The 27020-nt window shown below is 41.0% G+C and overlaps 3 protein-coding genes across 3 annotated transcripts; 1 reads left to right on the top strand and 2 right to left on the bottom strand.

The window, feature by feature from the left end:
* The first annotated feature begins 6504 nt into the window (after positions 1-6504).
* On the top strand, positions 6505-19786 carry LOC128738748 (enhanced level of genomic instability 1). The gene is made up of 5 exons (XM_053834098.1): positions 6505-6590; positions 6662-7130; positions 7184-7893; positions 8102-10413; positions 19249-19786. The coding sequence occupies exons 2-5, from the start codon at positions 6767-6769 to the stop codon at positions 19580-19582; spliced, it is 3720 nt and encodes a 1239-aa protein (XP_053690073.1). The 5' UTR covers positions 6505-6590; positions 6662-6766; the 3' UTR covers positions 19583-19786.
* On the bottom strand, positions 19578-22015 carry LOC128738749 (uncharacterized). The gene is made up of 3 exons (XM_053834099.1): positions 20375-22015; positions 20157-20289; positions 19578-20096 (listed from the first exon to the last, which is right to left on the bottom strand). The coding sequence occupies exons 1-3, from the start codon at positions 21740-21742 to the stop codon at positions 19819-19821; spliced, it is 1779 nt and encodes a 592-aa protein (XP_053690074.1). The 5' UTR covers positions 21743-22015; the 3' UTR covers positions 19578-19818.
* Positions 22016-26239: 4224 nt separating this feature from the next.
* Positions 26240-26986, bottom strand: LOC128737952 (cytochrome b5-like). Its single transcript, XM_053832736.1, has 3 exons — positions 26867-26986; positions 26621-26749; positions 26240-26350 (listed from the first exon to the last, which is right to left on the bottom strand). The coding sequence occupies exons 1-3, from the start codon at positions 26984-26986 to the stop codon at positions 26240-26242; spliced, it is 360 nt and encodes a 119-aa protein (XP_053688711.1).
* Positions 26987-27020: the final 34 nt, after the last annotated feature.

The raw sequence follows: 27020 nt of genomic DNA, 5'->3' as shown, positions 1-27020 counted from the left end.
GGAAGACATACTTGCACTTGCCGTATTTGAACGAAAGGTGTTGCGGTCTATTTTTGGCAGAGCACAAACGGAGAGCGGAGAATGGCGGAGACGTATGAATCACGAGCTACAGGCACTGCTTTGAGAGATTCCCATCGTACACCTGGCGAAAGTTGGGAGACTACGGTGAGCCGGCCACGTCGCAAGGATACCGGACGAGTGTGTAGTGAAATCCGTTCTCTTCAAGAACCCCACCGGCATCAGGAATAGAGGGGCTCAACGTGCTAGATGGCTCGACCAGGTTGAAGCCGACTTGCGTGTGTCGAGACGCGCAACGAATTGGCGACGAGTAGCACAGGACCGAGTACAATGGAGAGGAATTCTTTATACGGCAAGAGCCACTCCGACTCTCGGCTGAATAAGTAAGTAAGTATGAGTTTTTTGCTTGTGAACGTTGATTGATTAATATTTTCATATCAGAGTACACACATTAAAGCCTATGAGTGCCACATTCGTTTCACTATTGTTATATAGCGGAAAAGTATATATTTGAGAATGCGCAGCGAATGAAAGGGATTGTAGGCCGAAATTAGTAGCGTGCTGAAAATACCCCTTGGCACCCTACTTCGTTTTCTGCTGCGCTCTAGAAGAAAAAGAAGCAAAACAGGGGAAAATGGACAGAACAAGAAAAAATGTTAAAGAGCACGAAGCAAAACGTAACAAAAGCTGGACAAACGATAAAGAGAAAAGGCATAAAAACTGACATGAAAAAAAAACGAAAGAAAAGACGTCCCAAGTAGCACACGTTGTCACAATTTAGTCGCAGAGACTGATATGCGACAAATTTCAATGTAAAATTTGGGTTACAGTAACTGAAAATATAACAGTTGTGTAACCTAAATAGCGCAACTTGTGTAACTAAATATGGTTACATTAACAGTTACTCAATAACCAATATGTAACTATTGTAGTTACACATAAACTAGAAACTGTTTTCAATTGGTGGCAAATTAGTCATTTTGAAACTTTTATTGCCTGGTGCAAATAATGCTGCAGGTTACAATATTGCTTGAATGCAAGATTTATTTCAACCTATGGCTATCAACGTCAAGAAGTAAATGAATATTGAAGAATGTATTAATTTCGCTTGTTAGCTCAACACAAATTTTAATGCAGTTTCAAATTTATGGTGAAACCAATGATTCTAGCTTTGAAAAATTCACGCGCTCTAATTTAATGTAGTTTTTTATTACTTACTTCTTTAATCAATCCATTTTTTGTAGAACAAATATGTACAATAAAAAAATTTTAATTTTTATTTTCTGATTTTTTAATTTATTCTTAGTCAGCAATCGTTCAAAAATGAATTGAAATTGATCAAAAGTAAGTTTTAAAAGTTTTCGCTATCGCTAAGAAAAATTCATAGCCATTTTCCCTTTAGTTGATCATAAAGGTTACATTTCAGTTACATTCTAATTGCACGTAACCTAAATTTTCTGTCTGGTTACGCTGGTGGTTACGGTAACCAATATTAAAGCTGTTGTAGTCACCTGGTAACTAAAATATTTTTTACATCATCATTTTTAGGTTACATACTAACTTATTTTCATTGCCGGTTTCGTTTCGTTGTAACTTGATCGTTTTGACGTTTGAGAGTAAACAAAATTGATTACTAAATAACAGTTTCTGCGAAGAATTCCCCGGAGAATATTCCGAGTATCAGTTGAGTAAGCAAAAGCATTTTTATGTGCATTTTACATCCCGTGTACCAAATGTTTATCTTGAGCAGTAGTAAAATTCTTGAGATGTATTTTTTGCTCGATCCGTCATGTTTACATGGTACAGTTGACAAGTTGCTGCGAAAATGTTATGGTTGATTATGGTTTGCTCAATCCATCGTGTTTACAAGGTAGAGTAAACGAGTTGTTGTGGAAATATTACTAGCTAACTGTTTTGCTTATGTAACGGCTCGTAACTGAAAATTGACTGTTTTGCGACAACCAAGTTTATGACAGTTCGAAAAAAGGTTTCAATTTGGTCATTTGGTAACTATTTGGTAACTTTTTGAGATTTTTGTCACCACAAAACTAAAATGTAACTATTTTTAATTTTATGTAACCTAGCTCGTTACAAGTGTCCTAAATGTAACTATTGTGTAACCTTTTTTATTTTTTTATTTTTATAATAAGTTACAAGTGCTACTTGGGGTGACAGAATGGGAGGCAAAACCGGACATGAGGTGAGAAAAAAGTGGAATAGAAGAAAACGCAAGAGAAAAAGAGGAAAAAAGAAGCTAAAACAGAAAAAGATGAAGAACAGAAAATAAAAGAAGAAAACTGAAACAAAAGAAGGAAAGCCCCTAAAGAAAAAGAGTATAAAGTGCAAAAAAAAAGGAAAACCTGGAATAAAAAAGGAAAAAAACGGGAAAGAAAAGGAGGAAGAGAAAAGCAGAAAATACGAGAGCAGTGAAATAGAGAAATAAGAACATAAAATAAGAGAATATGGGACAGAAAATAAAAAAAAGCATTGAGTAAAAATTGAAAACGGAAGATAATAGGGATAAAAACAGTTCGTGACGTAAAAGGAAGAAAAGGAGGGCATAATAAGAGTAAGGACGGAACAGACGAAAACGAAAACCGGGATAGAAAAGGAGTTACTTACTTTTCCTTATTGGCGACGGTCCGTTATCGATCCTGAGCCGAATGAATATGGTCCTCCAGTACTGTCAGGCCTGGGCTGCCGTTCTCCTATCCCCTCGAACATCCAAGAACTGTGCATCATTCTCGACAGCGTATATCCATCGAGTGCGGGGTCTGCCTCGAAATCTACGACCTGGTTCTCCTGGTTCCTGAAAATAGTTTTGGTTCGTTTGGCAGAAGAGCAGTTAACAAGCGAAAAATGCGAAAAAATCTGGAATCAGTAAAAGGGCAGGAAACGGTGGAGGAAAAGTAAAGTAAAGAGACAAAGAAAGAGAAAAGAGCAGGCAGAAAAAGGAAAAAAAGAGAAACGAGAAGAGGAAAAGAACACACAACACTGATAGAGTAAACGGGAAAATGATGTCCAACGAGATCACGAGGGAGAAAGATATAGGAGGATGAAAAAGGAGAAAAATAGGAGTAAAAAGGAAAAATCGGAAAGGAAAGAGAAAAAGGGAGTCAGAAACAACAAAACGTGACACCAAAGACGGATACATGGAACATCAAAAGGGGAGAAATGGAACAGAAGAAGACGAAAAATGAGGAGGAAGGGAAATAAAAACAGTTAGAAGAAGACAAATACTGGAAATGATAAAAGAGAAGAGAAAAGATGACAAACAAGGAAGAAAATAACAAACAAACGAGCAAAAATCATGAAAAAACACAGGATATAAAAATGGGACGGAGAACGAAAAAGCCGTAACGGAAGAAAAAAAAGGAAAACGAGAAAAAAAGAGAAAAAAACGCAAAGAAAATGAAAGGAAGAACCATGAACAAAAACCAAGAAAACGGTACAGAAAAGAAGAAAAAATGCAACAAAAAGTGGAAAACGGTACTGAAAAAAAACGGAATAGGAAAGAGGTGAAATGTGTGAGTAAACAGGACGAAAAATGTCAATTCTAATTTCAAATGAAACTTCGTGTCTAATTTCGTATCTACAACCGGTGTGAAGTAAAACTTCAAGTTCTAGTCTATTTTTAGCTCTAATTTAATTCCAACTATTGGTTCAATCTTAAACTTGTTTTAAAGCCACTTTCAAATTCAATTTTGGCTCAAATTTGTCGAAATTCAAGCCTTCTTTAATGTCCTATGTCAACTCCGATGGCAAGTCCAATTTAAATTTTTATTTTTAGTCCAGTTGAAAGGATAACTCCTAGGCCACGTTCAACTTTGATTTTAAATCCAAGATTTGCCATTATACGATCATTTCCTTTTCCTCACCTTTTGCTTATGTCTGAGCACGCTAGTGTTCAAAAGTCAACGAACGCCAACAACACCGTGTGAAGGGCACATTATGAACTTTCAGCGGTAATCATTAGTTTCACATTTACTTTTGTAGGCGGTTTCTGAATGGAAACAAATCCAATCTACTGAATGATACAAGCATGCTTGATTTGGTACCGTTAATTTTAAAAATATATTTCATTCCCGCATTATGAACAGAAGACTCAAAACCTTCCCCCTTAACGCCTTTGACAATGCAATAGCAATTTAAGTTTTTATTTATTTTTATATTGTAGAAATTGAAACTGCCTTTAAGGTCATCATCTATAATGAGCTTTCACTCACCCAATCAATCTATTTCTATTGATTAAGGTTGCCAATGTATACTTAATATCTATTTAATAAAAGAAATGCAATTTTATAGAACAATTGCCACTTTTTTTACACTTACTGTAAACCTCGTGAACCACGTTATCAACAATTGATGTGGTATTTCACATAACTATATGAGCAATTACAAATTAGTTACGAGTGTTAGAATGCCATTTTCGAACGTAAGCATTTGGATGGGAGTAATAAATTAATAACAAATATACGAATCGTTTTGTCGGCGTAAGGATAATTTCTTTTTCCGCCAGCTCTGCAATACAAGTTTATTATTAAGCTATCCGCTTGAATTGCGCTCAGATTGTATTGCTGCTGATTGCATTTAAAATTTCACCATTCAAAAGTACGGAATCGCTCAAGAAAGTGCTATTTTACGGCGAGTTGCTTCGGCGTCTTCGGCGCACTTATTCCCTTTGATTATAATTATAGGACATCGAAATAATGTAACGCGTAAAATAGCTCTTTTATGTGCGATTGCGCGCTTTAAATTTTAAATGTAATCGGCAATCCAACGGTAAGATTCACTGTTAATGATGGAATAACGAAATCAATCATTATATTTCTGTTTGCATCCATATTCAATACTCTAGCCAGTCTACAATTTTTATAGTTGGATAAATAATTATAAATTAGTCACATATCAGCATTTTGAAGTTGATTGTAGCTGTACGAGTAGCTATATATTAGAAAACTTAGTGCTGATCAGCTGCGTCAAAATTCTATTAGCTCTGTATTGGTGTTATCTTAAGATTCTTAGTCTGATTAAACATACAGTAGAATAGCACCCGTTTCTCGAAGTAGTTTCCTACAATCCTGCACAGATACCCATCAGGTACCATCATTCTGTTTAGCGCTAGAGCGATGGCCTTCCAATTAACACTATTTAACGCATTCTTGACAACGGCCCAACAAACATGAATAACAGCTGGTCAAACGCTTGTTACTTAGTAATTAGCTGTACAATGGTTGAACAAGCTACGATTCATAAAAATTGTTTGTTGGGGATTGTTGCCACTGCACAGTATCGATTTCCTCTACGCCAAATCTATTTAGGAATTAGGAAATCTTCGTGCGATTTTAAGACTACCTTCTGAATAGGATTCCGTCCAATAACTTATACCTCAGCCTTTTCTGGTTTATAAGTTACTAACTTCTTTCCGCATTTCCTGCACTGTTTGGGTGTTTCTGAATCTGGCAGTCCCTCGCCTGGTGATCGTATAGGCCATGCATTTTTAGCATCTCTCCAATTGATTGGGCACTAGAGAAACTATAGTCCCTAAATCTGTTTCAAATTTGCGTTCGTTGCGCAAGATTTGAAACCATGCATATCAGTTGACATCTCATTCCATTTTTAAATCTGGTTTTATTAATCACAAGAGATTGAAAAATGCAAAAAGACTCACAAGATTTACATTTCATCACTTTTTCTTCCAAGACATCAGTTCTGAATATAATGCAACAGCATATCCATACAGTCGTTCGAAGTGAGGACATCGTTGCACACTTTCCCAAATCGGTTTACTTTCAGGACATCATATTCGTCTAGGTTCAAGCGATAAAAATAATCCTGTTGGTAGAGGGAAATTCTACCATTTCTTTTCTTAAATAGAAACAACCGAAATTTCAGTAGCTAGGATGTGTTGCTAATCATCGTCTGTGTTTGGAAAGTAAGACCACGTAAGGCGACCAGATTGAAAATGTATGGCGAAATTTGACCTTGAAACATTTCATCGATTAACAATTCGAGGACATCCAACATGCGTTGTATATTAATGCTGTATTGCCACCAATAATTAATGTAATATAAATGTTTTCGTTCAAAAAATTGGTCTTTGTACTCATTTCATGTGCTTCACTTGTCGGTAGAAGTGATACAAATCACAGAAAACAATTCTGCTATGAAGTCGTGTCTATTAATTTCCTAAATTATAAATATATGTCAGTATGGTTACCTGCACCATTAGATGGATTCAATCTGGTTTTTTACCGATATTTAATTAATTTGCTGCATCTGTTTCCTAAAAAAACACAGACGCATCTCACAGATTTGCGCGAGCTCGAACAGCTCGAATAAACAGCTGCTTCTATGGAGGCCCCTTCAGAATCGTGCGTTCGGCTGTCAGTTCGTTTCTTCGCGCTCAAACGTTTGCTCTGCTGTCAAAAAAAGTTTATGAATGAGAGGAGAAATCGCGATCGCCTGGACTGGAGTGCGCCCTAAGCAGATTTTTAGGTAAACCGTAACGACTGTTTAAGAATTAAAAGTTTAATTTAAGTCTCCTGAACATGGGGTTTTTCTATCGATAGGTGAGTAGGTAATTAATAATTTTAGTGTTCAATAATAGTTTGACAAACGAGCTCAAACTGCATCTTTCCAGTCAAAAGCAATGTTGAATAGAAAGTCGATTGACGCTGAGTTGGTGAATATTTTTCTATTCATTGTTTTGATTTTAAATTAAGAGGATTGCAAACCGCGTTGAGCAATGAGTACTGGCATTGTTAAGTATTTAAAAAGTCCCGTACATGGGAATGAACAGAATAAATCGACCGGGGCTGCTGATTCTGGTGAAAAGAAGGATGAGGAATTGGTTGCTGTGAAAGAGGCTTGCAGCAATGCTAGTAGTGTGGAACCGACTGCTGCTGCTGCGGCTGGTTCTGTTCAGCGATCAAAAAGTGAGGAGGACCGAATCATTGCCGAGAATATGGCTTCCGTGCTGAAGTCGTTGAAGAAAAAGCGAAACCATAAATGTAGCAGACGAAGGCGAAACGAGGAACATAGGGACAAAGAAAGGCATCGCGGTACTGAAGAAAGTGACTTGGTAGAGGTGGTGCAAGTTGTGGAAACAGGTAAACTTTGATTTGTAATATAGAAAACAATGGGTCATGATTTGTTTTTACAGTTCCAGATACGGTGAGGCGATCCCCAAGAAAGGCTAGTAAGGATATGAAGGAAATAGGGAAAGCAAAGTCCGTCGAGGAAGAATCACCCATTGTATCGAAGGACAACACTGCAAAGAAGGTCAATGCCTTCCAGCTAATGATGAGTTCGAGAAACAAAGCGATTGGTTCTAATTCGCCAGGGAAAGAAGACGTTGGACTTGACGAAGATCCTGAGGACCAGGTGAAGCGTGGTAACAAAATAAAGCGCAAGCTAAAATTGGAAGAATGGGCCGAACGGAAAGGAGCAGGAAAACGGAAGCTACAGGAAACAGCTGAGGAAGAATTTATTTCCCATGAGTTGAATCGTCGAGCGAAGCGAATGAAGCGGCTCATAAGAAATATGGAAACTAATGACGGGGATAATGATACCGTTGAAACGCCTAAGAAAAGGGTAAGTCGAACTAAACCGATGCCGCTAAAGCAGGAAAAACCTTCGAGTAGCTTAAAGTTGAAAGCTCGCCAAGGCAGACAACGGTTGTCTTCGGACGATTCCACCCAATCGACGTCCAATGGAGTGGTGGATGTTGTGACGATTAGAGAGACATCTCCAACCGCCCAAAAGTCCAAAGAAGACAACTTTGTTGATAAGTTGAGCTCTCCGCTGAAAAAGAAGGACAGTTTGCTGGGTTACTTCAACAAGGTGACTTCGCCTGGCAGCATATCAGAAGAGGTAAGGAGAGTTAAAAAAGCAAGAAGCAAATAGTTTTTCTGTAACTGAGCAATGACACCTGAAATAGAGAATTGTATGGTAAAACTACCAATCAATTTCTTCTAGTATGTAGTTCCTACTAACTGCTAGGTTCATCTCCAATTAATCTTGATTGTGGATAGATGTTTTGATTCCGATTGACTGAATATGTTTTTTTTTTTTTTTCTAGAAGTCGCCGGCCGGTAGTCGCCCCCGTGGTAGACCAAGAACGATAGCATCCGTGCCAAAGGCAAATTCTCCCGTGAAAGGTGACATTGATGAACAGCAAACGCCCGGTGAAGATGCAGAAGCGGGCAATTCTGGTCGCCCTCGACGGTCCTGTGCCAGTAAAGTTAAGGATTATGCCATTTTCGCTGGCACCAGTCCGGAAAAGGAAATCATCGGCAGACGAACAAGCAGCCGAAAGTCGATCGTAACACCGCTTAAAACGACTAAAGTAGTCGATTGCGAATCGCCCGCAGCGACAAAATCAACTAAAAATGTAAAGCTAGCTCCACTTTTTGTCAAAAAACCAGTCGAAGATCCAGAGAAAGTTCGCGCTAGACAAGAGTTTTTGATGTCTGGAATTCCGGAAAAAATGCGCATAGAAATCGAGAAGCAACGGACGTTTGAGGAATCGGTTTTGAACGAATCACCTGTGTTTCCGCTGATAAGTCACATACAGCAGCTGATATCACCGAAGAAAAATGTTCTTGCGTCGCTTAAAAGCAGTAGGATTAAGGTTCTCGCGGAATCGCCAGAAAAGGAAGCCGATCGTAACCGCAAACGGGAGGAAGAGTACGAGTACAGTGCGTTGACCAATTGTGATGATACTGTCGTCGAGGATATTCTTGCCAAGCTGATTGATGGGGGAAATACGGATGCAATGTTCAGCTTTGAACTGCCCGATGTGGCCAACGTCAAGAGCATCGTCCGTGAGTGGAAGCAAACCTATCGTCATTTTCCAGTGTTTAAATGTTATAAACAATTCCGAAGCATGTATGAGGAACATGTCGATGTTGGTTCCCCTCCGGGGAAACATTCTCATAAACATGTGGACGAAGATAGCATTGAGTTTGTTGAACAGAAATTTTCCTCTCTGAATGGAGAGATTTTATTCACAGAAAAGTATAAACCAACATGTTTCGAACACATTCTGGTAAATTGTCAACCTGCGGTTGCACTGAAGAAGTTTCTTTCTGCTTGGAAAGAAAATCGTTCTTCAAACCAGTACGATTCGGAAGACGACTTTGAAGGTTCAAATTCTAGCGCATCATCCAACTCGACAGCAATTTGTAACCATGTGGTTCTAATTGGTCCCACGGGTAGTGGGAAAACATGCAACGTTTATGCTGTGGCAAATGAAATGAATTTTAACGTTCTGGAACTGAATGCCAGCAGTCGCCGGAAAGGGAAGATAATCCTCCAGGAGCTGCAGGAAGCCACCCAAAGCCATCAAGTGCGTAGGAAAGACGAGCAAGTTGACATTTTTAAGAAAGCTCTTGCAGGCAAAAATAGAAAATCAAAGTTACGCAAATTGTCCACTGATTCCGATGGTGGAGGATCCACTTCGAAAAAGCTGTCGCTAATATTGATCGAAGACGCTGACATCGTCTTTGAGCAGGACGAAGGCTTTGTCGCAGCGATAAATCAACTGATATCCACCTCCAAGCGGCCCATCGTGCTAACTACTACGGATCAGAATTGTCCACATCTGTCACGTTACATCAGCAACAACGTAATTCGTTACGTTGCACCCGGAATCGGTCACGTAGCAAAGCTGCTTTCCATCCTAGCTCTGGTTGAAAAGGTTCACATTGATCAGAACGACCTGGCTCGGCTGTATGCTCTAAATCGAAAGGACCTTCGAAAAACAGTGAACGAATTGCAGTTCTTTATTCAAACGGGAGGTGATCGAGATCGGGTGGAACAATTTCCCGTCGAAACACCGCTGGAATTACGGGAAGAAAATGGTTTTCCATCTAGCTTAGCAATTGATGACGAAGCGTCGAGGCAATCGAACGCTTCGTCCACCCAATCGGAAGTAGCCGGTGCTTCTGCTCGAAAACACAAATCCCTGTTTCGACTGTTCAATCGCGACCAAAATGATTCCGATCAGCTGATTCGGCTGCCGTTGGACTTCGATAATCTTTGGTGCAATATGGAGCGTGTATTACAGACGGTGCCTGCTTGTATTTCCACGGGGGCCAAAAAGAAACGTAAAAAGAAAAGCGATACCGGTGTACAACCGGCCCTTAATGAGTTAGATGAATTAGTATTTTTCTATCAAAATATATCTTCGGCGGCCCGAATACAGCGAAATTCCAAGCGCGTTGACGATCGGCTAGTAGACTGTTTGGAGGAAGAAATCGCACACGATTTGGTGGAGCATTCCTGGGAACGGTGGTTTGAAGAGGAACAGGAGCAGGTGCCCGACAGGCGACGAAGCGGAGTGGGAGCAATGTGCTACGATAGTCTGAAACAGTTCGATGCCGATGAATGGTGAGTAATTCAAGCATTTATCTTGTTTTTTGTGTTGACTTATAATGAAGCTGGGCATTTTTTAAATAATTTTTTTAACGACAGTTTTAACAATAGGGGAATAAAATGGTAGAAGAAAGTATCAGCAAATCAAGTATTGAAAAATTAACGATGTGCTGAACAAGGCGTGAAAGGGAAAGAGCTAGATGAGGGGTGGTTCATTGAAGTAACATCTAAAGGTTCGTAATTTGTTCCTTTTGACTAAGCAGGGAGATCCGCCCGTTATAACTAAGCTTTTTTGGGAGCCAATTAGAACTGGATTCGAATCATCACTGCCCCTACTGCTTTGGTGCTGTCGGTGAGCTTATCAAGTTTGCTCTGCATATCAGATCGACCCTGGGAATGTCGTCGGCCAAGTCAAGGTCATTTAGTTATTCCATTGTCAATATGTTCAATGGTAATGTAAGATGTGGTTTGCTATCTATGACTCCAATTAATATCTCATCCATAATGACGAGGAATTTTGTGGACTCTGTAAATTTGTGAATTCTGTTAATTCAGTGCAGCTCCCTGTAAATCAGCTCTCTAAGGCCATGGCATCTCATGATTACTGGTATAATGACCGTGTTTTAGACTATTTTTCCGTTGAAGTCTGGGCAGATTGGAATGTCCTTCGGAATTTTCTCAACCGCACTGTACAGCTGATTGTAGAATCTCTCTATCTCCTACGAGTCGGCAGCATGTGTTGGCGCATAGCTCTGGATTCCAGTAAGGCTTCTAGCCCGTGATCTAGATTTTCCGACTATTATTTTTTGTTTCCCGCTTCATCCGCGGATCACATGTTCCGTTGAGATCAGTAGAAATCCAATTCTTTGCCAAAATAGAGCTCAGCTAACGGACCTCGCTCAGTTTCGGCATTTCGAGCTTCAGGCAGCAAGTTTCTTTAGCCAATTGTGCCAGCTCGCCCTGCTATGTTCCAATTCATATCCGTGTATTCATACTAAAGATCGTTTCCAGAATGATTTCTTTTTTCATTTTCTGTACCAATAAGGTTGTCTGGTAGAGTAACGTGTTGGCTTAAATTCCTTATCAAGCGGTTAGGGCTGCCACCCTAGATGTAGTGGGCGAGAACCACGATTTGTATTAATTTCGACCCGACCATCTTTACAGCGTTCTTAGTAATCAATACCACGGTTGTATCCGGGATGTACAGCCTACTTATTTTAAGATCAAGACCTGAGAGTCAAGACATGCTACCTTAACATCTTAAGAAAAATCCAGAAAAGAAATGTGCATTTGACGAAAATGTCAAAAAACGTCAAAGATTCACCTTTTCGGATTTGCAAGGTTGGGGATTTGTTTCTGCGGCATTGTCTCAATCATGAGAGTCATGGAATGCTTATAATCTAGACTACTGTAAGTTCAGATGATTTACTGCTAGCTAATTAACTAAAGGATAAGAGCTAGGTATCTATAACGACCGTAAAACTAACGAGAAGTCATCTTGAATATGGGCGTGCCTGGAGCTTGAGCGCCTCTTTCCATATTTCTCGAGTAATTTTTCAAATAGACCTAAGTGACAATGAGAGATTCTCTTCGCGTCTCCTCTCTTTCGCTTTTTACGGCGATCCTAATGCATTTTAACACATCAGCTTCGCATAAAACGATTGCCGGAGTCACTAGTTAGCTAAATGTTTTGAAAAAAATTCCTTTACTTATGCATTTCTATTTGAAAATTTAGCCGAGATTTGCAATCCTTGTCCCGCGAGTATACAAGGTAGCTACTTCATGCTTATCGCGGTCTCATCCATGGGAGCAAACATTTGTTTTTTACGCGCTGGATGGAGCCTCAGCCCGCGACCACGTACTCTATCGCTGGGTAGATAGTTTTTGTAGACAGCTGGCTGATTCCTCAGGCTCAGGTTTAAATGTTTTGCATACCATCGTGTGAAAAAAGCGCATGAGTTTGCTATATTTTTAGTTATTTACTTACTTACTTAACTGGCCTTACGTCTTATGACAAGGTTTGCGGTCTGCGGTTAGAAAATTGCCACTCGTCTTAAAACATTTGTCCATAATCATCTCCTTTTTGAAGTCCCCTGCGCTGCGAAATTCGAATTAGTCTGACAATTCACCCAACGGACCACTATAATTTACAGCCTATAAAGTAGGAGGTTAGATGAATATATAGTATACAGAATCGGCCATAGGATGCCGTTGGAGCACACCTGCACCGCCGCTACTCGCATAACAATCCCATTTTCTATGGAGTTTCCTATATAAATGGGACTGTTATGCGAGTAGCGTCAGTCCAGGGAAATCAAACGTTTGCGAATAGATTTTATTCAGAGATATCTGAAATACTCTACCAAATCAATAGCTTCTAATGATCTTGATAAAATAAATCAGAAAATAGTACCGATGCAGATTGGTCATCAAGCCGCCATGGCTTTAATATCCAAGAGAGCAATTGCTGTCGCCTTGGATACTGACCTGTTCTGCTGGATTATGCTGGTAATTCGATGCAGTTGATGGATGGTTGACCTTCCCTTACGAAGCCAAAATATTTTCTCCAGGAAGACACCATTCTCGTCAACGAAAGGATGAATTCGTGTTTGGATTGACTTTTCAAACAGCTCGGAGATGGCATGAGAAAACTTATGGGCCTATAACTCTTTTCCCGGCTTTAGCAATGGGATAACTGGCTAACTTCCACATCAAAAGGCATGGTAACATCTGTCAAACACATTTACTGCAAAACCCTAAGCCTGATTGATCAACTTCGGAGACTTCCTCACCGACAGAGTACTCTTTTGGGTTGTGAGACAATACAAACTTATCCACCTGGAGTTATCAGTAGATCTCCATCATCTGATCACAGTCGAGACAAGAGGAGGGATAGACTTAGGCTTTTTGTAAGCTTTTATCATGGATTAGAGTGATTTTGACTGAGGTTAAATTTTCCGTTAGAATTGCTTATTCCTTCGGTCTTGGATCTTCCCTAGAGAGACGGTTTGTTATTAACATTTCCTACCAGTACGATGGTATTCGCTGTTTTACTTCTCGCACTTACTTCGGTGTTCTACGAATTGAGTTACATGCCGCGAAATGTCGTAAAACTCCCATGTCATTCGATTGGACTCGATCAACGCCGAACGAAATGTGAGTACCAACAAATTAAAATTTATCCCAGCATGTCATTTGGCTCGCAGAATAAGGTCCATTGTGCCATCGCATAAAGTGTTTGGTGGTATCAGGTATCAGGTATCAGCATCTTTGGCTCGAGCAGCACGTTCCTCACAATCATGTGGAAGATTTGTGCCTTGCCCATCTTGCCCGTGTCATCATTTACCTGATGAGGACGGGAAGGAAAACAGGAGGAATAGGAAGGGGTGGATGAGGAATTTGGACAAACACAAACATATACATACCGAGAGATTTTTGTACCCCCGAGGGGATACTGCAATCCTTGGTAGTTAACTTATCAATAGTACACCCCCTTGGGGGTATACTCATGATAAATAAGAGCTTATAGCTCAATACCGCTTTCGGTAAGAAACATCAAAATGTCTCGTAATTTTAGTTTCCTAAAATCCGATTCATTTAAGACGTAGGATCCAAAGATCTTATGACGCAATTGTGCTACTGCAGGACAGTTGAAAATTACGTGATATGGTGTACCGTAGTCGGATTCACATAAATTACACTGAAACGATTCAGCTCGGTGAATCGTAGCCATATGATAATTTAGTCTGCAGTGACCAGTAAGTGATCTGACAAGAATACTGCAATTTACCTTTGAGTGTTGCAAAAGAAATTTCGCAACCTTCTCACAAGGCTTAGTAATGAAACTTTTCGTTTGACGACAAGTTTCAAGATTTTCCCAATAACGTACATGTTCAGATGAAAACCAAGATCGAATCTTTTGTTTTATCCAACATGCCGCAATTGGTAAAGCAGGTTCCGGTCCGAAAACCGACTTTTCTGCTCCAGATCTTGCTAGTTCATCAACCCATTTATTTCCGGTTATACCAGAATGGCCAGGAACCCAAACCAGATGAACGGCATTTAGAATGCTTAGTTCTTCTAATTGGGTGTGGCAGGCGATGACTGTTTTAGATTTCGAATTAGCCGCACAAAGAGCTTTTATAGCGGCTTGACTGTCAGAACAGAAGTAGATAATCTTGCCTATCAGTTCTTTCTGAAGTGCAAACTGAGCTCCGCACATAATTGCAAAGATTTCAGCTTGAAAAACGGTGCAGTAACTACCCAACGAATAGGATTCCTCCAATTCCAGCTCACGGCAGTAAACACCAGCACCCCCGCGACCTTCGTACAAGGAACCATCGGTATAACAAACCACATAGTCGGAAATTTTCCTTTCCATGTAGCCTGATATCCACTCCTCTCTAGGAGGAAAGTCACTTGAGAAAGTCCTATACGGGAAAGTACGCATGAGCGTTATATCGCTAGGAGCAAGGGCAAACTTGTCCTCAGCAACAATTTGCGACCACAATCGAGTATGACCAGTGCAACCATCCACTGACTGCCAAAGGCCAATGGCGTGTAGTCGATAAGCACATATTAGTGCCTCTTGCTTCAGGTGGAAGTGTAGAGGTTTAATATTGAAAATAGCTTCTAGGGCGGCAGTAGGAGTTGTAGTAAATGCACCAGACATTGCCATTAAACACATCCTTTGAAGATGGTTTAGCTTTGTCTGGACAGTCACAACTTCCCGTCTCTGCCACCATACAAGACAACCATACGCCAGTATTGATCTGACAACGACCGTGTATAACCAGTGTATGTATTTGGGTTTAAGCCCCCAAAAGTTGCCAATTGCTCGTCTACATTGCCCAAAGGCCATGCACGCTTTTTTAATTCGGAAATCAATATTTGTGGACCAGTCAAGCTTGGAGTTGAGAATCAACCCCACGTACTTCACTTCGTTCACAACATCAACATCCGAATCGTAGAAGCGCAGAGCGCGAGCTCCATTGGTATTTCTACGTCTTGAAAATAAGACGATGAATGTTTTGCGCGGATTTACCGAAAGTGCAGTTTCTCGGCACCCCATTTCCACGACGCGGAGTGCCTGCTGCATTAAGTCAAATAATGTGCTTATGCACTTTCCAACTACTAGGATGAGATAGTCATCCGCAAAACCATATGACGGATAGCCTAGACCATTGAGTTTCCTCAGTAGACCATCCGCCACAAGGTTCCATAAAAGAGGCGAGAGAACGCCACCTTGTGGACGTCCACAAACACTTTGCTTCCAAATGCTTGCTTGCCGTAAGGACGAAAAAAGCAATCGGTTACTAAGCATTTGTTCTATCCACTTTATGACTATTGAAGGCACATTATGATAACGAGCAGCCTCCAAAATGGAAGCGAAAGATACGTTATCAAACGCGCCTTCAATATCCGCTCAAGTGGTTTAGGCAAGAAAGACGTTAGACTGATTGGTCTAAAACTTTTTGCTAGCTCGTATGTCGCGCGTTCACCTTTAGGAATAAACTTAATGGTTATTTCACGCCATTGAGTTGGGATGTACCCAATAGCAATACTACACACAAACATCCTTCTCAGAATGTGTTTGCAGTACTTGAATCCTTTATGCAGTAGAATAGGGTATATTCCATCTGTTCCAGGAGATTTGTATGGAGAGAAGTCTCCGAGCAAAAGCCCATGAGTCTAAGCCACCTAAAACGATTTCTGGATCGTTTCGAACTTCAGGTTCCACACAGCCCGGAAAGTTACTATAAAAGAGACATTCCAGGATTTCATTGTCATTCGAACAGTATTCGCCGTTCGAACTTCGAATGTTATTAACCTGATAATCTTTCGATTTTGATAGTATTTTATTAAGTCGACTTGCCTCGCCGAAACTGGAAACGTTGCTACAGAACCTGTGCCAGCTCGTGCGTGCTGAAGATCGTAGATCCTTTGCATAGGCTTTCCGGGCCTGCTTTAAAGGCTCCACGCCATCCCTACGATGTCTATTCCAAGCTCTCCTGCATCGTTTCTTTAGTTCCGCGAGATAAGATTTTCACCATGGTGTCCCTTTAGTCGTTTTAATAGTTTTTAGCGGGCATGCTACTTCAAAAGCTTCCGCAATAAAGCATGTTGTGACATCTATAGCCACATCCAAGTCGATCGATGACTCAATCGTCGGTTCGAATCCTTGAAATTTCGTCGCCAGTTCCTCCTCAAAGAGTTCCCAGTCAGAAAATCTCGGATTGCGAAATGTTGCAGCGTTCAAGGAGACACCCAAATGATCAAAATATATAAAGCAATGATCAGATATTGGTGTCTCATTTGAAACATGCCATTGTGCCAACTCATGACTGATCCTGTTAGAGCAGAGTGTTATATCTAACACTTCCTCTCTACCAGCTCGTATGAAAGTTGGACAATTGCCAATGTTGAGTATTCCAAGGTTGGTACTACTCAAATATTCCACCAAATCAGAGCCTCTTAGATTGATATCCGAGTTGCCCCAAATGATGTGATGGGCATTGGCATCACTGCCTACAATGAGCGGAAGCCCATTAGATTGGCAGTATCTCACCACATTTGAAATCATCGCTGGGAGACGATTCATCGTGTGGTAAGTATGCAGAACAGTAGACATAGCGCCTATGGACATCATCCACGTCGAGTTCTACTGTGACTGCACAAATATCTCGAGTAGTCTACTCAGAGATAAGGCATACACTTATTGACCTATGCAACAATATGCATGCCTTGGGCATCAAACGAGGATTTGTCATACCAGTTTTGCTGAAAACAGCAAAGTTCTGGTTTCCAATATCCGTTGAATAAAAGTACCCCTTGCGAAAATATGGCTCCTGAACCAATGCGATGGTGACAGAGCCATTAAAAAGTTTTTCGCATAAATACAAATTTGCTGCCCGTTTGTGTTGAAGATTTATTTGTGCAACTCTAACTATGTGACTATTGGAGTATATGTACAAAGAATCTCCAACATAGATTAGACAGCAAATTGTAAGCGATGCCAATTATGTTGGCCAGAACGCACTTGGCGTAGAACCCATAAGAGAAATTGGGCAGGACTCCTATGTTGTTCCCACGAAACGCAAGGGACAACAAAGATCGACCGTACCAGAGCCCCGCATGGCACAGTAGGGGCTAGATGCCCAAAGCACTCCGTTCGCGACTGGCATGTTTTCACCCCTCCAGCCATTCAGTCATCGGCACAGAGTTAGACCTTGACTTAGGGGCTCCTGATTTGCCGACTCTTACGGCAGGATCAGGTCCAGGGCTCAATTTTTGCCTAAACGTACAATTCGGCACCAACCGCCAAAGGGCATAACTGCAGATTGTGTAAACAGACCGATTCAGAGTTTCTCTCTCTCTATGCTAAGCCAGCAGAGAAAATAACTCTCTCCCGGTGTGCCCACATCCCGCAGCCACGCCCTCCGATAAACCGGCGCCGAACTGCATGATCTCTGTCTGCGTACGGCAACCAAGTTTGGCTGCCGTACCCCAGCCGGCACCTCGTGGAGGTAGAGATAGGAGTTAGAAAACAGATGTGATATATTTGCACATGTTCACTCATTTGCCAACCTAAAATTTGCAAATTTGAATTATTTGCGAAATTGTTATCCTTTGTTTTTTTCGCTGATACTGTATCCGAGGTGGTATCTTAGATGACCTGATAGTCTGTTCCTGTTGATTCAGTTTGTAGTATGGTTGTGGTATGTATGATATGGTTTTAGGTGCTGCAAAAAAAAAATTGAAACGGTCGTTCCCTGCGGGACCGGAACGTATTCCATCTGTTGTTTCTGCTCGATGTGCACCTGCATTAGCCGATCCGCTGCGGGATATATTCAACAAATCGTTTGAACAAGGCATATTTCGTATAATCTGGAAGTAGTCTTTCGGCATTCTAAAGGGGTGATCGTCGGAATGTAAGGAATTATCTTGGCTTAACTACGCTTTCTGCTGCCTTGAAGCGGTTCGAAATAATTGTAAGCACTTTCGTTTGATTCCGAACAAAAAACTATAGGTATCACCGCAGAGACTTTACTGAGTTTGCCAATAATTCTTGTGTCCCACAAGGCAATAACGCGGGGCCCCTGTTATTCGCACCATTTTTCAACGATGTTACATTACTGTTGGGTGTTGGCATAAAACTTGTACACGCCGCTGAAAAAGTTTCGAAGTTTGCTTGTACAATCCATCGAAGACTGTCACCGATTACAAGAGTTCCTCGAGGTATTCGTATGCTGGTGCCTTTCACCGATCGAAAATCCTATCGCAGCTGAACCACAGAGAACAGACTACCAGGTAATTGACAAAAAGTGTGTAAAAGGTTTTTATGTAATCTACGAGTAATCCTTCAATAGAGCACCCCTCGAGCAGTAAGTGGCAAACTAAATCTTGATGTCGCTGCCGTCGCTGCTATGTAACTCCAGCACAAAGAAATATTGATAAAAGTACATGGATATTTTTTTATGCGTTTGGCAAACTATTTCTGGAGGGCGCTACCGACAGATTTTACACACAAAAAATCGATTACTTCCTTCGAGCCTGTTAATCTGTTCTCTGTGGCTGAACTTCCGAACCGTGCAACGTACCGTTGACCTCCAGCATGTGTACCTTTCGTAAAGTGGATGATATGTTTGACTTTGCCGTGCCGTCTAAAAAATTTCTGCAAAAGTTATTATTGTGTAGATCATAGAGCATTATAAAGTGAAATGTGAAACTTTCAATAAGTCATTTAGTCAGATGAATTTGAAATTAATAAACAAATAAGAGTAATGTTATAAAAAAAATCAACGATTTAATAATCCATCTTCATACTAAACAACGTTATTGTTCTTTCAGCCAACTGATCTCTCCCTATATTGGAATCAACTCGATTCGCACCCGAGCGACGTACTGCGATTACGAACCGTATCTACGCACCATTTGCCGCTACGAACGGGAACGATCGAAGCTGGAACGGCGCGGCAGTAGGTTCTATCACTATTTTCGCAATTTTATGTACACCAGCGCGGCGAACCCGGCGCCGATTGTCGGCAGCTACGGTACGGTCACTAATTTCAGCGTTGACCACTTTGACGCTATCAGCACTCGCTTCGAGGAGGATCCACAACACAACACGACGAATGATGGAAAAGCCAAGCAGACGATGGAATCGTCCGATGAAAGCCGCTAGACAAGTGTTTAGAACGTAAGACTCAAAAAGATTGAACTTTATTTCAATAGATATCTTTTTCGTGGTACGTGTTCTTGCTGTTAAAAATTAAAATTAGTAGCCTAGGATCTAGTTATTTATTTCACATTCGTTCGGCGCAAAAGTATATCCTCGTAGCACTTCACTTTGATGTCACTAAATAGCGATTAATAAACACGATTAATCATGCACAATTTAAAAAGTTCGCTCTTTCTCTGCTAATATTGATTGACGTTGTCCAACTTTTCGGCCTTGATTTGCTTAATCTGCCGGTCCACGGGGCAGTTCAGAGCCGGCGGATAGGGACCGTTGGATTCGCGTCGCTTCCGGCTGTCACGCAGCATGTTCTGCCGCGAGTGCTTGATGAAGCTTTGGATGGCGGTGAAAATAGGTTTCTTGTTGGCTTCCGCTTCTTCGTCGCTTTTACCCAGGTTTAGGGTTTTCGTAAGCAAATCCAGAATTCCCACACTGTTACCGAACACGTATTTTGTGTACTCTACATTAAACAATAGAAAAGTTACTATCAAGATGGTTTCTAATCGTTAGTTCAACTTACGCCCATTGATCGCGGATTTACCGCTCCAACTGAACTGACACAGCACCTCGTACGTTACAAGCGCTTCCATCATTTTCTTGACGTTGCGCTGGTGTGGTTGAGAATTGTCCACCTCCTGATGCAGACGAATCATCTGCAAAAAAGAAAAAAAGGTAACAGAGAAAAGTTCCACCCATATTATGCAACCCTTTATCATCGAATGACTCAGCAAAACTCACCATCTGCAGCAGGAATTGCTCATTGTCGGTGCAGTGGTCGTTAAGATCCAGAAAGTCGTTGACCGTCCGAATCGGGAGCTCCGGAACGTCGGGGAATGTATCGTTGATTCCGTTGCCACAGCCTCCGAGTTGCGAGTGGACGGCACCGGCCGAGTTAATGAAAGCCGTACCGATGTTGCTGCCGTTCATGGCATCCAACGAGGGTGGCTGCTGGGCTGGAAGTGGTAGCTTTTGAGCTACCGGATGGTGTTGTGGTGGAGCAGCCAGTGGCGCCGTCGGTTGCTGAGTCATCATTTGAATCGATTGAACGTTGGATATTGTTGGTAGCTGAGTCATCGAAACGGACACTGCCTGTGTTTGGATTGGTGGCAAACTGTCGACCGGTACCGTTACCAACGGATAGGGCACTATTGCACTATTGTTGTGGCTTTGAGAAGCCGTTTGCGCATTCGTTTCTTCAAATTTATTCACAAAAATTGCAATTATTTTGGTCAGCCCATCGATTTTCGATTCAACACGGTTCAGGTTTTGATTGACCAGATGCACTTCTCGCTGGAGCGATTTGATACGTTCCTCAATTATTTGATAACGAACATCATTCTCGGTCGGAGTTTGGGACGGAGCATTGCCAGAAGCTCCATCGATCGTCAGCGAAATATCCGGCTCTAGTTTCATCACAGCAGTGCTCTCCTGGAGTTCATAGCTTTTAAAAAACCGTTCACTATCACCGGTGGCGTAATCTTCATCCTCACCAGTGCGACCGCCAGACTGAAAGCTCGAGTCCGGTGAGTTCTCCGTCTCATGATCCGGATGCTGCATATTACCAGCGAAATCTTTAGCATGCGTTCGCTGGTGTTTCGTCAAGCGATATTGCTCGCGGAAGGCTTTGTCACAGCTGCCACACTTGTAGGGTTTTTCATCATTGTGCACCTTCAGATGATAAGAAAGGGTATTCGACCGAGTGAACAGCTTCCCGCAATAGTTACACTCATAGTTACGTTCACTATCGATGTCATCGGCGACGACCGCTGCTCCGGCAACTACCTCGATTCCTCCTGTTCCATTCATCAATGCATTGATTGTTTCCTGCAGCAAAGGATCTTCCTCTGTGTGCATAATTTCTAGCTTCTCATCGTCTCGTTTCTGTTCCTGCCGGTTACGTTCCTGTTCAATCGCGACGTTATCAATGTTTAAATCTTGGGTCATGACGCAAGATGAACTGTTGGAATTTTCCATTATTAGCTGAAGCCCAGCTCCGGATATGCAGTTACCGATTGCAGGTACAAAGCTTACAGTTCCTCCTGCTGCACCCGTTCGAACAATTGCTGGATCATCGATTTCCAATGGTTCATGTTTTATTTGCGCCATATATCGGTGCGTCGTCTTTCGTTTCTTTTCCTGAACTGGAGAATCATTTTACCCGGACACAAATAATACGCACAAGCGAATGATGATTGTTCACGGCTCAGCTGCCTGCGCTTGAGGTGTTATCAAACTCCGCACCGTGCGCCTGCCTAGCCACTTGCCGATAGCACGGTCGAACTGATAAGGCTTAGATTCGTGATGTCAGTAAAGAAATAATAAAAAATGTAACACGAATTCTGCTGGAAAAAAGTGATAAGATTTCTGGTCGCGTCAACAAAACAACAGAACGGGAACGGTACAAGGAAGTGTCAAAAGTTAAGAATGAAGAAGCAAACTGTCAAATTGACAGCAGCCGTGTGAGCTCACTGCAGGGTTGTAATAAATGCAGACTAATTATCCAAAAGGTCCTAAGCCCTAAGTACGAATCAATCGAGTTTTCCTTGTGCATGAATTTGAGTAGGAGTAGCGGAAATGGCGATTTAACAGTATCAGCATGCTGCCAGGAGATTTTTACCAGTGCTCAAATATTAAGCTCGTCTGAATTCCACTTGCAAAACATCGACTGACAGCATGCCACCATTCTCGGTCATAGAAGGATCAATAAAATAAACCCATCAAACATTTTTGTTTGAGAATAGCTTATAGCTCAAGACTGGGCATTCTGTCAAATCTCGACGGACATGGTTAGTACGCCCTCTATGGATGACGGTGCTAACTTTTAGGTTGTATATGTGCCATTATTCAAGCATCAGAACCCACACTGACATCACAGACAAACAGACATAACTCTTGGAAGAAAAATCAACAAAAATTATCGTACCTCACACTAGCGCCATCTATGATCGACATTCCCAAATATCAAATAGCAATATGGGTATCCCTCGAAGTAGCAAGTATTTTTTATGGGGAATTCCCCTTCTTTCGTCAAAAAGCGCCACTTTGACCAAAACGGAGACATTCCCAACTAAGCCCAAATTTGAAATGACGGTTTAATCGGTACGATGAATGGAAAACGAGTGTTATGTTTGTTTGTCTGTGCTGACATCATTGCATGACCTGCACGACATCCCAAGCAGCACCATTTGTTGCAAGAAGGGTTACGCAACTATAATTGAAACATTCAAATATGGTAAAAGTTCGCATCAGTTATTTTTATCGAACTGTTATGTGAATGAAAAAGCGCAAGAGGTGGATCCTATATGCAACCAATTGTTACACTGATGTTTTATCACAGAGAACAGACATCCAATCAGGAACAATTTTTTCGGGAATTCTTGGATAAAATTTCAAATTAAAATCACTTAATATGCTAGCGACACCACCACTATAGTTTCCCAACTAAATGATTCTTTTGATTTGCACACTAACAACTTTTGGCTCCTCTGGCGCTAGTATATATAGACCATATGCGTTATGCTAGCGCCAGAAGCTAGCAGTTGTGAGTTTAGTGTAGAATTTTATGCGCCTTTAGCGACACCATCTTTATAGTTTCCCAACTAATTTGACATAAGTTTTATCCAAGTGGGGACCTTTCGCTTGGATGTCTGTTCTCTGTGGTTTTATGGAACACCAATGCGTGACTACGATACTAAAAGAGATTTTAAGTCTGTTCACACTCACGAAATCCTATATATGTCGCGTTGTCAAAACTTGCGTGAAAACAAAAACAAAAATACTTTCTTCTCTTTTATCCTCGCACAAAAACCAAACCAAGGTTTCGCTCTGGTTTCCAAGACGAAAATTATTTACATTAATATCCTTAATGCGAAACAAAACTTAAGTTTTTTGGGCCTATTTTTTGAGCTAATCTTCATGCCGTTCAAAATTTATCGTGCAAAATATAATCTTGCTTTGTATTATTTGATGCGCCTCGTGAAAGTTATTAATTTATTATTTATCAAGTTTAAAGAATTAAACCAGCCAGATTAAGAATTCGTTTACGATGGAAAAATGCGGTGTAAAATCGAACTAGATACTGTAATCAAATAATATTTTAGTAAATGCCATGGATTTCTGATGAATGTCTGTGTAATTATTGTTAAAATAAAAACATTTCTTGGTTGAAAAGTATTTTTTCATAAAAATATGGCGGAATATGATGTTACATTGATTGTATTTGTTTGGTTACATATTATTTAAAAATATGCCGTAATCAACATGATGCAACATCCTGTGTCATTATTGTTTAGCAATAACATTATAATAACATGATGTTGCGATGAAGTTTCATGTTACTAGATATCAACTAATATATTTGTGACAGCCAGTATAAATATTGGATAACCTGAATCCAACGTATTAGTAACATGAAGTTGCTTATTTGTTGCGTATTTCAATACTGTAACCGGTGAAGTTTTTTGCAATTTAAACAAGACTTAATAGCAACATGGAAGATGTCGCAAGGGCTGCTTGGGATCGTACCGCTGACGAACTGACGTGACATGGACGTTTCATTTTTGACTCACAAGATCTTGCAAGCAAACGACCACTTGCTTACAAGCGAGCGATCGCTTATGTCAAACAGCAGAGCGATGTACAAAGGTACGGGTGACAGATTTATGCAAAATTCAGTTAGTTTCAACGGAAATCTGTATGAATATTGGAAATAACCCGGTAATTCTTTGTGTATTGCAAAAACAAAGGAAAAACTAATTTTTACAAAGGGCTTTATGCATCCACTTGTGCCGTTGGTGTGTTTTTGTTTTTCGTGTCGGTCACATATATGGTTAGCGAATGACATTCTGCCAAACCTGTTCTCTACTTTTGCAAGATAAATAGCGATTCGTTGTGCAGATGATGTTACTGTTTAACGTATTTTGATTCAAATTTTCGGACACAAGTTTTTCAAGGAAAATGTATGGGATGTCATGTCGGTTCGTCGGTGATCGTACATCCTACATCAACATCGCACGCTTGATCGCACGCATACATTCTTTCAGATGTTTGTGATTACTGACATTTATAAACAGTCACATGGGATAAGAGATGGCGGCCAGTTTTGAGTTCTCGAGTCTTGGTTTATATCACAGAGAACAGACTTACTTACTTAATGTAGTATCCGTCAGTGTTAGTCACTATTAACCGAACCTTTCTGACGACAGAGCAACAACATCCGATAAAGTCTACGTTCGTCCAAAAACTGACTTTTTGTTTAGGGCATAATATAACATGCCCCAGTATGCGTAAGTCTCATATTGAACGATTTCTTGATTTCTCTCTTTTTCCTTCATCATTTGTACGACGAATTCTCGCAACACATGCAAGAGATTTTCAGTTACACTGAAGCAAATAATTCAGTTTCATCATATTTATTTTTACATTGATTCATCTAACTCGGTACGTTCCCTACACTTAAGTGGCTTGCCGGTTCAAGACAAAGCCTGTTGAACAAGGTTTCTCCATATAACTCGGTTGGGGGCTGCCGCTCTCCAATTTCTTGCACACCGAGTACTCTCCGCCAGATCTCGCTCCACCTGGTCTAACCATCTTGCTCGCTGCGCTCCCGGTCGTCTTGTTCCTACTGGATTTGAGGCGAACGCCATCTTTGCAGGATAGTTGTCCGGCATTCTTGCAACATGCCCTGCGCATCGTATCCGTCCAGCTTTAGCCACCTTTTGGATATTGGGTTCGCCATAGAGCTGTGCGAGTTCATGGTTCATTCCCTGCCTCCAGATACGTTCTCTTGTACGCCGGCGAAAATCGTTCTTGGCACTGATCAAAGCTGATCACCTGAACTTAAATTAAAAAGGAAACTGTGCAATTAAATTCTACTATCTATATTTATTCTTGACAGATACGTATTTCGCCTACGACTTGCAGGCTTCCTCAGTGTCTGTTTTCGAAAAAAAATCTTTTCCTCCCAGCATACGACTTACTCGTTCTTCACCAAGGTTACTCGCATCGCGGTTGATACCACGAGGAGGTAGAAATAGGAGTTGCTGAATAAGAGGTTGTGAACCACTTTAGGGTCTATTTTATGCCTACAGGTGGGAACGGAAAGTGGAGAGTGGCACTACTACGAGAGATTGCCATCATACACCTGGCGAAAGTCAGGAAGCTGCAGTGGGTCGATCACGTCGCCAGAATGCCGGATGAGTGTGCAGTAAAATCTGTTCAAGAACCTCACCGGTACTAGAAATAGAGGGACTCAACGTGCTAGATGGCTCGATCAGGTTAAAGCCGGCTGGCATGTGGTGAGGTGCTCAACGAACTGGTGACGAATAGCCCAGGACCGAGTACAATGGAGACAAGTCAGACAATGGAGATATAGCACAAGCCACCCCAGATGCATTATAGTGAATAATATAGGTATGAATCTTTTGTAGTAAAACAGTGTTTAAAAATTATCACTATTTTTATATCTTGCTTCATTAGTTTATCAGGTAATACTACTGTTAGGCTTTTAACTAGTATTTACCAATTATATATTCTTTTTACATCTCTAGTCCACACTATCAACTTATTAACTAAAATTTAAATATGACTAAAACTCGTTGCTCGTCAGCCGCAAAAGATGAACATTCGCCGCTTGCTTCGTTTCTTCTGCGGCAAAACACATGCGCCATCCGGAGTCCATTCGGATCCCTTCTTTTGAAATTTGGCTCGTTCACACTGTAATAATGTAATAAGAAATCTGTAGGTTGAGTTTAAAAGGAACTGCAGACGTGCCAGAGAAGTGATTAAATTATGACTGACAAAGGCTGGGTGACTTTTTGTTTCTCCATCGGCTTATCAGCTTACGTGCCGCTGATTAGCAACAGCTGATTTCGGCAGCACAATAACATTGATGTAGGTCGGAATTGAGTCTACTCCGAAAATGCAATATTTGGAACTGTAACGTTCGCAGTAAAAAATCTAGTATTGGTAGATTGATTCACTTACCAGGTTCAGTTCACCGATCTTAAATTTCTTCAGCAGATCCATTGCCCCACCAGAGTGCCCGAAATCATCGAAATCGCGAGTGCCATCTTTTCCAGCGAACTCAGTTATTAATTCTCCTCCACCGGGATGCTGTAAAAGAGAAGTAACTTGATTTATTTCAAATATTATAAGTTGCGTTCTATAAGCATGGATTTTAATAAAGAAATTGATTATTAATATCGATCTGTTATGATACTTTAAACTAACCTCATCCAAATACTCCGTTACATCGTACACCATGTCCCGGATGATAATCCACGTCGGATTGCCATCTTTGCCATTTCGGAGGGCTACTTCTTGGCGAGTGAACTCCCGTGTAGTCGACATCTTCAGTATTTGTAGTACTTTCTCAGTACAGTTT

Source organism: Sabethes cyaneus, chromosome 2 (genome assembly GCF_943734655.1).
Source record: "Sabethes cyaneus chromosome 2, idSabCyanKW18_F2, whole genome shotgun sequence".
Lineage (NCBI taxonomy): Eukaryota > Metazoa > Arthropoda > Insecta > Diptera > Culicidae > Sabethes > Sabethes cyaneus.
The sequence above is the reverse complement of the archived record's forward strand: the minus strand, read 5'-3'. Positions and strand labels throughout refer to the sequence as shown.